At 34.4% G+C, this 14,194-nt stretch overlaps 2 protein-coding genes across 3 annotated transcripts; both read left to right on the forward strand.

Moving 5' to 3' along the window:
• The first annotated feature begins 681 nt into the window (after nt 1-681).
• Nucleotides 682-2,700, forward strand: LOC143583407 (uncharacterized). The gene is made up of 2 exons (XM_077065719.1): nt 682-1,251; nt 2,590-2,700. Exons 1-2 carry the CDS (start codon nt 682-684, stop codon nt 2,698-2,700), a joined length of 681 nt encoding a protein of 226 aa, XP_076921834.1.
• On the forward strand, nt 1,749-3,833 carry LOC143583409 (uncharacterized). 2 transcript variants are annotated; one of them, XM_077065722.1, is made up of 4 exons: nt 1,749-1,984; nt 2,590-2,921; nt 3,009-3,302; nt 3,387-3,833. In XM_077065722.1, the coding sequence occupies exons 2-4, from the start codon at nt 2,863-2,865 to the stop codon at nt 3,520-3,522; spliced, it is 489 nt and encodes a 162-aa protein (XP_076921837.1). In that variant the 5' UTR covers nt 1,749-1,984; nt 2,590-2,862; the 3' UTR covers nt 3,523-3,833. The 2 variants fall into 2 exon arrangements, with proteins under 2 accessions (XP_076921837.1, XP_076921836.1); XM_077065721.1 differs by lacking the exon at nt 1,749-1,984 and having other exon boundaries at nt 2,543-2,921.
• Nucleotides 3,834-14,194: the final 10,361 nt, after the last annotated feature.

Raw genomic sequence — 14,194 nt, forward strand, 5'->3', positions numbered from 1 at the left:
GGTGGAACGTTTGAAGAGTCCCGTTCGAAGGTCATGGAAGAACATCGACGACACGGCTGGTTAAAAAAGTTAATTAATAGGGTGTCGATTAAGGCTCTTCAACTGATTGTAAACGAGTACCATTTGATAGAGAGGATGCGTGACGGGGGAGCTTCGTGCGGCCACCATTTGTTTACGTCAATGGGTTTTCCGTGTGCTTGTCGATTGGAGGGATACATAGGTGAAAACAGATGTATTCGACTGCAGGATGTAGACCCATTCTGGCGACGGTTAAATTTTGATCCAGCGTATCCGCAAAATGAAGAACCGGACTATGAAGCAGGGGTAGAGAATATCAAGAAAACACTTTCGTCAATAACCGACCGTCATCAAAAGAAAAGTATTTTCTCGAAACTGATGTCAGTTTTTCCAGGAAAATCAATTAAGAAAGAGCCCGAGAAACGAGAGGACCCCAAAGGGCGTCCAAAAAAACAGGATCCCCCGAGACACAGCTCCTACACCCCATCCTCTTCCCATGTGCCCACACACGAAACCCCCACCCATTCGCTGTCTCGTTCGATGTCCTAGTCTAAGTCACGCTTTAAAATTCCGGGCGGAGGTCCTAAGACGAAGAACCGTTCTTCTATTGAGAAACTGTCGGGACGTCACCTCTTCACAGGTGCCCACCTCGGGTTTCCTTTAATGGATTCTCCCGGCCAAGTACCGTTGATAGAAAGGTTTAAGAGCGTTATTCCCTTTTGGGCGCATCCGTTCGTCTCAGACATCAAAGACGTAAGTCCATACGGTAATTGTGGATTTCGAGCAGTCGCTGTGGGTTTGGGGTTAACTCAGAAACACTGGCCTGATGTTCGGCAAGCATTGATAAATGAGATGGACACACACGAAACGTTTTGGAGGTTACATTTCGACAGAGAGATTGATGGTCGTTATGATTTGTGGCGTAGCGAACTTGACTGGTTTAATACGGTTAAACCGGCACCAAATACTCATTGGTTCCACGTACCCCCTCATGGACACTTGGTTGCTCAGACATATGGGTGTGTTTTGATCAATCTACATGGCACTGACAATCAATCCTATTTCCCGACGAGAGACGGTCCTAACCAGTTGCCTGATATTCCGGTTATAGCCATAGGGAATGTTGGAGGTAATCACTGGATCTATGTAAAATTGGAAGGGGATTTCCCAATGCCGTGGCCAGTATCGAATTGGGCAAGGTACGCGCAACTGGATGCACTAGAATGGCAAAAGGTTTTCGAAGACCGCATAAACGAGTATATTAACATACGTCAAGCTTGGCACGTCCCGCCTATGCAATTTTATTTAAATTGACATATTTATGTATAAAAAGTTGGACTATCGTTATGCATATTTCTGCATATGAATTGACATAATTCTATAAAAAGTTGTACGAGTGAGTGTGGATAATAATAATAATATTTATTATTATTACAATAATAAATAATTATAATAATAATAACAATATTTAATAATAATAAATAATTACAATAATATTTAATAATAATTAATTACAATAATAATAATAATTACAATAATAATAACAATAATAACGATATTAATAATAACAATAATAATAATAATAATAATAATAATAATAAGCAAAAGAAGATGTATATGAGGGGGATAAAAGGGGATATATATATATGCCCCATATAATATTATACAGGGCATATGATGACCCATTTAACCCCACGTCTACAAAAGATTGCCCCCATTTAACCTAACCTCATTTAAACCCAAATTTCCACCCTATCGCCGTCAACAACACCACCAGCCCTTCCCCGTCGCCTTCATAACCACCACCGTCCCCGTCGCCAGTCAACACCACCACCAGCCCAGTCAACACCGTCGCCGTCAACACCACCACCAGCCCAGTCAACACCGTCTCCGTCAGCCCCCTCATCCCCCGTCTCCGGAGTCCAAACCACCACCATTCCCGTCAACACGCCGTTAGTATTAAAAGGTATGTTATTATTGTTGGTTTACAGAGTGTGAATGGTTAAGATTATTGGGTAGTTTGTTATTTGTCGGGTTTTTGTTATTGTCGGGATGTTGTTATTGTTGGTTTACAAAGTGTGAATGGTTGTTATTGTTGGGTAATTGTTGGTTGCTTTGATTTTGGGGGCATGGACTCAACAACATGTTACCCTAGGTAATGGCTTCCAATTGCTAGATTTATGGTTTGAATTAGGCTTTAGTAACTTAACAAAGACTGTTTGTGGAATTGGGGGTATTGTTGCTGTACATATGTTCCCACACAACAGCTTTTCTTACCTGTTCATTCAATAAGTTACAGATAAGATAAAATAATCAATATGATTCCAGGCAGCTTTTTGTTGTTAAAGGGCCTGGTTACAGCTAGGATTTTGTTGGTACCATGGCGCCGACCAGATTGCTGGTCAAATTTGGTTGATAACGTGTCAGGTTGTAGATTTGCATTTTGTTCATTGCAGCATGCGTTTTGTAATCTATCAGCAGGTTGCATTTTGTTAGTAATGTGCAGTTTGCACGGTTAATTATAATAAACATTATAATTTAATTTAATTTATTATTATTTAATTGTTACAGATGGAGGACGAGGTGGAGATGGAGATTGAGCATGAGCAGGCGCAGGAGCAGGGCCAGGTGCCGGGGCCGGTAGAGGGTGACGATATACTAGCTGGGTACCAATATCTATAGTTTCAGGCCGATAGCGACGATTCAAAAAGGTATCTGCGCCTCCGAAAGCTGACACCGCATTACAACACGGTCATAAGTTTGCCATTTTTAAGCAATTGTGGCGCAGAAGATCGAGCGGCCGAGTATGTCATAGCGAATACACCGTGGAGTCGATGCTTTAATATGTCTCACTCCGCGCACCGAGAACTCGCATTGGAGGTGTACTCAACTATACGTGTTAGGTAAGTATTTTTTAAGTTATATATAATATATATTATATTATATTTGTATTGTATTGTATTATTATTATTATATTATCATTGATATAGGCCGAGAGGGGCGGGTGCGGATGAGATTCCGATGAGGCAGCCAGGTGCCGACACTAGTCATTATGAAATTTATTTCCGTATGTTCGGGGACGACATTCACCTTTCCATGGAGGAGTTTGCTGTTATGCTCGGTTTATACACGCCGGCGGAGGTACGACTTCCGCTTTACACAAATAGCATCCACCATTTACCCAGTGACTATTTGCGGGTTTGGTGGGGGGCGATTAGCGATAAGCCTTTCGGGAAAAAGGCTACAAAAGCCAGGGTCTCCGATATCAGGGACCCGTTGCACAGGTACGTTATATATTATCATTTATATTAAATTGTATGTATTTAAATATTATATTATATTATATGATATGATACTATACTATACAGGTATCTTCATCGCCTTATTGCCAAGTCTGTCACGGGTCGTAAAGAGGGCACGGAGCACTGCAATCTCCGTGATCTATTTTTTGTGTGGTGCCTGTTGACACACACACACACTGCAACCTCGCGCGATGTTTTGTAGATTATTTTGCTGGTTACTACCACCGAAAAAGACTGGGTCGTTGATGGGTGGCCCGTACGTCACCCAGCTTGCGATTTCGTTGGGGTACGGAAAGCAGGTTGATAATTTACGTATCCCCGCGATCGATCCGCGCCCGCTGGACCAATCCCGCTGCTCGAGCATGCATATCGTGAAGTCGTTTGTAGGACCTGACGGTGCACAGATATACCGTCTCGTGGCCGGGCAGTCGGCGCGCGCCCGTCCATGTGCCTTTAGTCGAGCCTGCCCCGATAGCAGCAGCGGAGGTCCAGATTATCGACAAGTCTGTCGACGAGGTGGAGGATGCAGGTTGGGACACAGATGCAGATGCCGGTGTCGACGCATATGAGGTACGCTTATTGCATTATCGTTTAAAGTTTACTTTTAATTCGTTTATTTTATTAATTAGTTATTTTTTTATATTAGCCACCGCAGCAGCACGTCCCTCGTACTTATCGGGCAGTGCGTTTGGATGCCGGCACTGACGCCAGGTTACAACGCATGGAGCGAGGAATGCTGGAGATGCATCGGATGCAGCGGTTGACGCTACAGACCCAACGTCGGATTGGCTGGGTCGTCAGTTTCCTCGGCGCCACTCAGCGTGGTGAGAGGTACGAGGTACCACCTCCACCTACTTTCGGCCACGAGGCGAGCACGTCGGGCGTTCGACGCGGACGGGGCGACGACGTGGACGACCACGTTGATGTTCATGATGCGGCGTTTACGGCCTCTGGCATCGACGACACATCGACGACACGCCGTTATTATAGTTTGTATATTTTTTGTACAAACTCGATCTTTTGTATATTATAATGTTTTGGTTTGATGTATATACGTGTTTATTGTTTTGTTAAAAAAATTTTGTTATAAGCAATACAAATTTTAAAAAAAATTATTATATAAAAAAAAGAGAACAAAAAACAAAATTAAAACACAAAACTAAAACTTAAACATAATAAGAAAAATGAAAAAACATTAAAAAAATAAAGTACAAAACATAATAAGACAAAAGTTGGTGGGGTTTTTTAAAAAATCACTCAATATGCCCTGTATTAAGCTATACGGGTCATATTGAGGGGTTTTTTAGTAAAACCCCATGGTGTCTCTAGTAATCCCCTATTTTAGTATGGTTGTAAAAATTCTGAGTAAGCTTCGAGCTAGTCCTCACCCTACCACCCCTACTAACGCTAGAGATTACTACAATGCTGATTATAGTAGCTATATTATTTTCAAATTACACTAAGTATAATTAAAATTTCCATCCATCAAATTGATATACTTGAAACTAAATTATTTTAAGTGAAATAATAAAGAAACCCATACACATTAAAAATAAAAAGTATATAAAGAACCTTAAATTTAATTTTTATCATATTTATCTACTTGAGAATTAATTGTTAAAATATGATGAAACAAGAATTGCATTTGCATGCTTTTAGCTGTTGGTTAAGTGTAAAATGTGTTATTGCAGGCTTTTAAGTTTACTTTAACCTTGGAAAACTAATAAAATAATTTTTTATTCATTTTGTTAAACCCCAAAAATAGCCACATCAATATGTTATTTAAACTTTATCATCGTCTTTTTCATACTCCCGCCACTGCAACTTGTCTCTGATGTCTCTCGCCGGAAAAAAATTCCGGCTATGTTTAGAACTTTTCTTCACTCTTAAATTTTCTGGTTCCACACTTCCGTCGATGCTCAAGATCTTTTATATATCAAACATATATATGTATAAAAAAGGTTGTGCCCCCGAAACTTACGTGCCCGGCCGATGGTGCGGCTCGCACACCCTTCGGGCCGCCCCTGCTTATTGATTTTCTTATATTGTAAATTACTAAATTATAACGATTATTAAGATTCTTGAGGTATTCTCGTTATTTTAGCTTCATTCTTTTAGGCACCTACTGTAACAATGCTTGTATCAGATTTGGATTTGGACACAATATCCATTGTTCGGTCTTCAAATTCTACAAAATTATTAGTTTATTACTTAATTTTTATGCCCTGAGTTCATTTTTGACAGGTTGATTTTGTACCAAACATTTGACTATTCTCTTAAAGCACCATCATTACTTCATGCTTGAATCCCAAACTTATTATTGAATGGTACTTCAGGGATTGCGGTGATTTTTTCAAAACATGTAGATTATGTGTTTATGTAGTTATTGATTTATTGATTTTCCTTTTTAGGTTGGAACTGCAACCAATATTTCTCCACATAATGTTGATGAGTTGGTGATTATTTATCTGTCTTAATAGTTAATTCTTACTCTATATGCCAGAGTATATTTATTAGTGTCATAACAAAAATTTCTTTTCAAGTTTTTGTTTATAAGTTTTATACTCATTATATCTCCTTGATTTCGAAACAACTACAAGAATTGCTGGAATCTATGCACGGACCTCACTTTCCAACTGGTTAATTATAATAGAAATCTTGGGTATTATTTCTTTTAATTTTTTATGTAAGATGTGTTGGTGATCATGTTTCAATTTAAGTGTTAAATTGTTTGTTAGTTACATCTTTCCTGTTAATATATAATTCCTATATATGTTGTTACCATTGTGACAAATCGGAATGTTCATATTTGTTCCTGTATGTTTGTTTAAAACCTTAACATACAGTTTACTAAACGTACTGTACTTTTGCTTTTAGAAAGTAGGTATTTTGAAGGAAAACTGCTTTGTGTAAATTAAATGGATTGATCCCGGACTATAAATGAACGCAAACACAACATGTTCGTGTTCGTGTGTTTAACTTTAACCAAACAAAGGTCGAACACGAACACTTGAGCAAACTGAGTTTTTTTGTTCGTGTTCATTCAACGGTTCACGAACGAACATAACTAAACAAAGATAAACAAGCAATACTGAGCTAAAATCGATTTCATGTAAATGTGAATAGCAATGTGTTGGGTATAAAAAGTTATTAAAACTAGACTATATTGTAATGGACCTATCAATTTAAACGCACATATTAATGAACAAAATTTTGGTTCCTGTTCATTTACGCGCGTTAGTTTAAAAAATAAAAATACAAGAACAAAGAGTTCTTGTTCGGTTAAGAACCCGAACATAAACTTGAAGTCCGAATTAACCCATTATTTGTCTGTGATCCATGATACAAAGGTTGGGTGGTAGATTTGGAGGCCAAAGTTGGACTGTGATATCTAACGGGCCACATAGACTAATCTATAGGATTTAACTAATAAACAAACAAGTTTTTCTTCATGTTCGTTTGTTTCGATAACGAGTGTTCGTGTTCGTCTATGTTCGTACATATATAATATTAATGAATGGTTCACTAACGTGTGTAGTTGTAGTATGATCTAGATAGAATGAATTAGTTGTCACTTGTCACTTAAGATCTGTTTAATTGTTTTACTGAATCAAATTTTAAAGTATAATAATTTTATAAGGTGTTAATATAGTGCAGGTTTGCTGAACTAAAGAATTATTTAAAAGGTGACATGTTCGTACAATGATTTCATAACTGCATGTTTGTTCATACAATGTTTTACATGATTTTGGTGTGGCATATGACCTATTGGAGCTACTTTTGTTTATTTCGGCTTGAAAAAAACTTTTATTAGTGGATTGGGAATTACTTAGCAATTATGTGTTTTCACAATCTTATTATATGGTGTTTTTTACAATTATATCACAATGCTTTTTTATGAATTGTGGTGCTGGTCGTGGCCCTAGGTGACAGTTTAACAGGTGGCCTCAGCTGTAAAGTTCATTAGAGAGTGAAAGTGTATTATCTAATATTTACTTATTATATTTAAAATTATGTTTATGGGACAACATTATATTTTAGTTGTGTTCTGTTGCAGAGAATGCGACTCATGGTAGGACACCATCCATTATAAAGATTAAAATAAATTTATTTATTTATTGCTTATGAGGAAATTTAAATACGTAAATTGAATGCTAAAATTTGTTATGATGTCTCGATATTGAATGATAAATGTCGTTTTGAGAATACAAAGTTGCGTAATTTTTTTTACCAAGTTCGTTACTTAATATCGTGTAACGAAAATATCATGATAAGTTAGAATGACCGGCATTGTAAATCGAGATATCACGAGCAAACGATTTTGTCTTTAAAGTAAAATTTCAATGAAGTTTTGCATGAGAGTTTCAAGAAAATTACAAGCTATTAGTTTGTGGCTTTCTTGAGAAATCATAGCAAAACTATCATAAGAATTTTAAAACGCGGAAAATCGTGTGATGTAAATTTTTATTTGCGAAAATTCATAATTAACCAAAGATTGCATGACGAAAGTTGTTATGAAAATAAATTTTGGTAGTGAAAATTTTACCACGTGTATTAAATAGTGTGGTGTAATTTAAAATGTCGTGAGAAGTTTAAATAATTAAAATTTTGAAGTGATCGTCCAAAATAAACGGAATAGTTATAAAAATAAACTTTCATAAAATTTTACACAAGGACTTCAAAGACAATTTAAAATTTATACAATAGGAAAGTTTACTTGAAAAGTTGAGGTGAAATTTATCATAAAACCTTCTTAATATGATGAAATTCATATAATAAGATTTTTGTTTGTAAATGGTCTTAATGAAAATAAATGGCATATTAAAAATCATTATGAATAGATCAAACTATATATAAACATATATTTATTTTATTTTTCTGACTTATATCGAAGAGATTTTTAATGAACGAAATTTGCAATAAAAATCCTTGTGAAATTAAAATAAGAAAATTGATGTAAAACTTTACCATATAAAATCGAGATATAAAAGAATTATTAACAATAAGAAAAATATAACATTTATAAATGAAGACTTGTGATAAGAATTTATAACAAAATGAGGAAAAATGGTTTAAATTTTTGAAACTTAATAATAATGTTTTAAGATTTAAAGGCGGAAAAATCGTGCATGAACCACCATGACTTGATATTCCGACACTAAAAACCTTTATTACAAAAATACCATGTTGGAGTCTAAACGTGTGCACGTACCACCGCGTCTTTTTCATGTCTTCGACTCAAATAACTATTGTAACAAAAATAATAAATCAGAATACAATGTCATGTCAAAACGCTAGTCCACGTACCACCGCAGTTTTATTGTTTTGAAACCGAAAATTTGGATGGCGAGCGGAACGCTTGCATTCGACTACTTAAAGTGGTCATCTCATTTGAGACAATCTTTAAGGAGATTTGAAACAACGGGATCCAAGTTAAGCTCGTGATCCATAAAACACAATAAAAACTAATGTTTTTGCGTTTTAAGGTAAGGATACCTTGGAGTACTATGAAAGTGTGTGTATGTGTATATTTATGATTTGATAAAATAAATAAGTATATAAATAGACATGTGTATTGAACAATCAAGTAGGGTAAACATGTATAGGCAACACGTATAAGGACCCTAAAATAAAGACTATACTAGGTCGTTACGTCTAACCACCTATCCTATAGTCTTGTGGCTCTGATACCAATCTGTCACACCCCGACCAAAGGCGGCGGGACATGCCGGGGTGCAACCGATTGCCCAAATACACAAGACACTATTTAAAGTGACAATATTTAATTAACTCATTTTATTTCAACATATCAATAAACAACACATCTCTCCACACAAACAAGTTGAATACAAGTAGCAATTATATTGTTCGTTTTACTAATATCCTAATAGTCTTGGTAATGTTGTCGTCAAGTCCTCAAGTAAACAAAAGTCAAACCTGTAACATTTCATAAAATAAAGTTTGTCAACACAAAGGTTGGTGAGCAATTCATAAGTTTGAGCATATAGGTATATAGTAATAAAAAGCCACAAAACTTGTATACGGAACAATAAATAAAAGCCATAATTTGAATAAATCGCTAATAGACTTACGTTAGCGAAACCTGCCATAAGAGAATACCAGATGGGTTCAGGATTTAATAGAATATCGTTAATTGCATTACGTTAACGGCACCGTGCCATAAGAGAATACCAGATAGTTCACGGATTTATCGACTTCCACCAACCAAAAGCGATAAACACATAGGCAAATAAGCATAGAACACCAAATCAAGCAAGTATTTAAGTAATGTATACAATCACGTTTGTGGATTTAAGATTCAAGTAAATAAAACATTTAGTTTGATAAGTATGAAATGTCACCCCAAAACGAAAGATGAAAAAAGGGGTATGAAAGTACTCACCTCGATTGACGAATTGAGAAACTAATAAGTGATCGACATATAGAATGCTTGTAAACGAAACGAACGAATCCGACTTGAAAGCTAATTGAAAACGAGTAAATAAAATATATTAATGAACTTGAACTTTAGTTGAAATTACATTTGAAGCATTAGACAAAAAGGTTCGGTTGTTAATCGAATTACCGGTTAATTTGTTAACGATTATGGACTCGTACTTAACTGATGATTTAAAATGAAATAACATTATTTAATTGGGCTTTTAAATAGCTAAACCAACATTAAATAGAAGCGAGAAGGGTTTTAAATCAAGAGCTCGGTTGTATAAAAAAATGAACTGATAATAAAGTTTATAATAATATTATTAATGTTAAAGATAGAAATGATAATAATGATTTTAAAATATGCTTTATATATATATATAGATATATAAGATACTGATAATAACAATAACTATTACTGATAATGCTAATATCGTAAAATAATTATAACAATAATTATTATTAATAATACTAATAATAATAGTTAAAGAATAAAAATCTTGGTATTAATTAAAGTGTTGTTGATAAAAATAATAATAAGTAATACTAATAGTAAATTATGATACCACCCTCGATGTCGGTTCGAGTTCTAAACGAGTTCACAAAATAAATATAATAATGTTATTGCTAATAATAAATGATAAAAATATAATTTTTAATATATAATAATAATATGATCTTTAATAATAATATTAACAACTTTAATATTTATAAGAATAATGATACTAATAATAATATTAATAATAGTAATAATAATACCATGCTAAATTTTGATTTGGTTTCTAAACGAGTTCACCATACTAAAGATCTATTAATAAATAGAACATTTATAGCACTAATAATTAGAATTAATAATGATATACATTTTTTTTATAAAGAGTTATTTATAATAATAATAATAATAATAATAATAATAATAATAATAATAATTGTTAAAAATAATGAGTCTTATATATTTAAATAGTTTTATACTAATTATACGATTTTTAACAACGATAACACAAAATCGGTTTTAACGTGGGACTCGAACTCGGGTCTTGATGAGACGACTCAAGAATCTAACCCCGAAACACAATTTGTTAACAATCCAATTCCATAATTTAAATAACAATTTAAAACAAACTCTTCCCCACAACATAAACACCCAAAAGCCTAAACTTATTACCTTTTAGAGATTCGTATGGTCGCCGGAGATTAAGGCTGTCGGAGCCGTGCCGGAAAAATGAACCGGAGAGAGAGAGTGTGAGAGAGAGAGAGAGAGATACGAGAATGGGATAGAGAGAGATACTGGAAAGAGAGAGAGAGAGAGAGATCGGAGAGAGTAAAGAGAGAGAGAGACGAGGTTAGAGGGGGAGAGAGTACGGCGGAGAGGGAAGGAGACGGAGTGAGAGAGGGACGCGGCACCGGCGGCCGGTTTTCCGGTCGCTGGAAAAACGAATCGAAGAACCGAGGGAGAAGAGGCTGGTCGGCGTCGGGTTTACGGACCAAGGGAGAGAGAGAAGTGATGGTGGTGCGGTGGGAGGTGGTGGCCGGCAGGGGTGGCGGCGACGGCGGCCGGAAATCGGGCCCGGAAAGAGGCCAAGGTGGGGGGGGGGGCTGTGTATAATAATATGGTTAGGGTTAGGGTTTGTTTCTTTTATAGGTGGTTTATAATGTTACACTTTCGCCCCTCAAGTTTGGTAATTTGTTAAAAAATGATTTAAAACTTGCATATCTTTAAGGAAATCCACTTTAGTCCCTAAAGTTTATTTAACCAAACTTATAAACTAAAACTAACGGAATTTTGACAAAACTCGCACACGCTAGAGTTATATAAACAATGGTTTGATAATTTGACAGTTCGGGTTTACACGCTTAACCACAACTATGAAGTATAATTTATTAAAATAAAACGCAAAAGAAATCGACATATTACAAAATGATTACCAAACGAATATAAAACGAGACCCGAAATTGACGAATGTCATATCAATTGCCACATCAGCATCTTTAGGGATCGGTTGATCGGTTGATGCATCAGCATATGGACTTCGTCATTCTGATTGTTTGACTTCTCTAAAGAACATCTCTATGGTGGGCATTTTTTAATTGTTTTAGATTTTAGTTTGTTAAAATACGAGTTTTTTTTGTGCAAATGTGCATTTATATGCTTGCACGTTAAGCTTAATTGATTACATTATCTTGATGTATCTCAGGTTGGATGTATAGTGTATTGGCCACTTGGAATCACGTAATGGAAATAAGCTCCATTGCCAATGTCATCATATGGTGAGTAGTTACAAGTTTTTTAAAATAAGTTTATTAAACTTGTATAAAATTATAAAACTATTTGATCATGATAAAATTAAAATAATATATATTATGTTTTATATAAAGTTTATGAGTAGATAATTAATGAAATAATAAAAAATGATATAAATAATAAATGAGCGGTGCTCGAGATTGAAAACTAATCACGAGCGGAGATTGTTTTTTATAAGTAAAACTCGTTATGGGCTAAGATCGAGCTTGAGCTCTTGTAAGTTAAATAAGTCGAGCCCGAGCATGTAAAACTAATCATGAGCAGAGCTAAGCTTGATCTCTTGTAACTTGTAAGTTATATGAGCTGAAATCAGATCATTAACATAACTAATTTAAAGTAGAGAACATGTTGGGAACTTTACAGAATTTGTTCGTGCGTTTTCTATTAGGTTTTGTTTTGTTAAAAGCTATAATGAACTTTAAAGTTTGGCTTTTAATTTTTGCATGAACTTTATGTAAATAAAGTTAGCTGCTTCGTTAGCTAATATTGGGTTTCTTAGATTATCCATCTGAAACATGGATTTTGTTATATTAATTCAAAATTTTTGATGAATTGTAACCCAAATCTGTTTAATTTTTTTTTCAGAAAGAAGACAAGGAGGCAGGAGCAGTATTGATGGTAGCAAATACTGCAATTGTAAGATAGATACCAGATGTTGTAGATTTTATATATAAGAGTAATAATGAACAAAAATGTTATTTTGACCATTTTTTGATATATAAAAGTGCGAGATACTAGACCATTTACATGTCATCAAAATGTAGATAAGTTGATAGTAGTTTATATGTGCATGTTGGGATGTATAAAATTGCATAAGATAATTTGCAATATGCAGCTTATAACATTATTTGCATAGTGTGATTTGGACTTTATAGTTTATACCATAATAACATAATTTGCATAATCTGGTAAATAAATAATTGAATTGGCTTCGAAATTAGATATCTTATGCTAACAAGTTTATGAGTGAAATTAGATACCGTATAACACAGAGGCATTTACATATATCCCTTTTCTAAGTTCCTTTATTACATGTTTACCCAACTTTACCTAACTCTTAAAATTCAATTACATATTTCCTCTCCCAAAACCATATATATTACATATCTTCCAATTTCATTAAAAATAACTGCTTACCCTTAATGAACTAATTAAACAACTATTTATATATATCCCCTTCATAAAAACATCAATTAAATATCTAAAAAGAGTCCATTTTTTTAATCATTTTACTTTACAGGCATATGAACATATTTGTCATATAATATTGTATATTCCAATTCGTTATTGTTGTTTTCAAATATATAAACCAGATGCCATATGTATTGAACAAATATTCATAAATTCCGATAGCCCCTATATATTGAGCATAAAAAAAACTAATGAACCAATAATCTCTGTAAATATATAGCTCCTTAACAAAACACTGGGTATTGAATCATTCAGCACTAGTCAAGAGTAGTTTATGATTTGGTCATTAATTAGCTACTAAATCCTTTGGTTCAGTTTGATTGACCTTCAGCCGCTGCCCCTGAATGGATGCCCGCTGCTGTAGAATTAAAATATCTTTCCATTAACGAGAAATTCAATCCATAATCGAACAAACAATACACTACCATAATCAGAATACAAAGAAAATCTAAAAAAACATTACATACCAGACGTGAATCTAGAGGCTGCGGATAGCATGTTGCTCCAGATCGAGGATGTCGTTCACGCATTCGCTCAAAGAAAGAAGTCTTCATCAATGTTGAAAAAAGGCCAACGTTTGGATTTTTCCAATATGGTTGGTTATAAGGGGTTTTGTAAATTGAAGAAGGGTAAATAGGTAAATTTACATGAAAAGGAGAAATATGTAGTTGAATTTTTTGGTTGGTAAAATATGTAATTAGTAGTGTTTAAGAAGAGGATATATGTAAAAATCCCTATAAGATACATATTTAGCATAATCAACCATAATAGTGTCTATCCTTACAATTTGCGTTCATTCTAATAATTGTATCTTGCTCTAACACTACACTTCCAATAATTCTCCAAATTACCCTTATTACACTAGAATTCATGTAGACATATTTATAAACGGATTAGTGACCCATAATTCTAAAATAGCCATTGTAATTGATATATGTAA

Source organism: Bidens hawaiensis, unplaced genomic scaffold, assembly GCF_021521415.1.
Source record: "Bidens hawaiensis isolate Kalapana, Puna unplaced genomic scaffold, B.hawaiensis_p1.1 tig00032386_1, whole genome shotgun sequence".
Classification (NCBI taxonomy): domain Eukaryota; kingdom Viridiplantae; phylum Streptophyta; class Magnoliopsida; order Asterales; family Asteraceae; genus Bidens; species Bidens hawaiensis.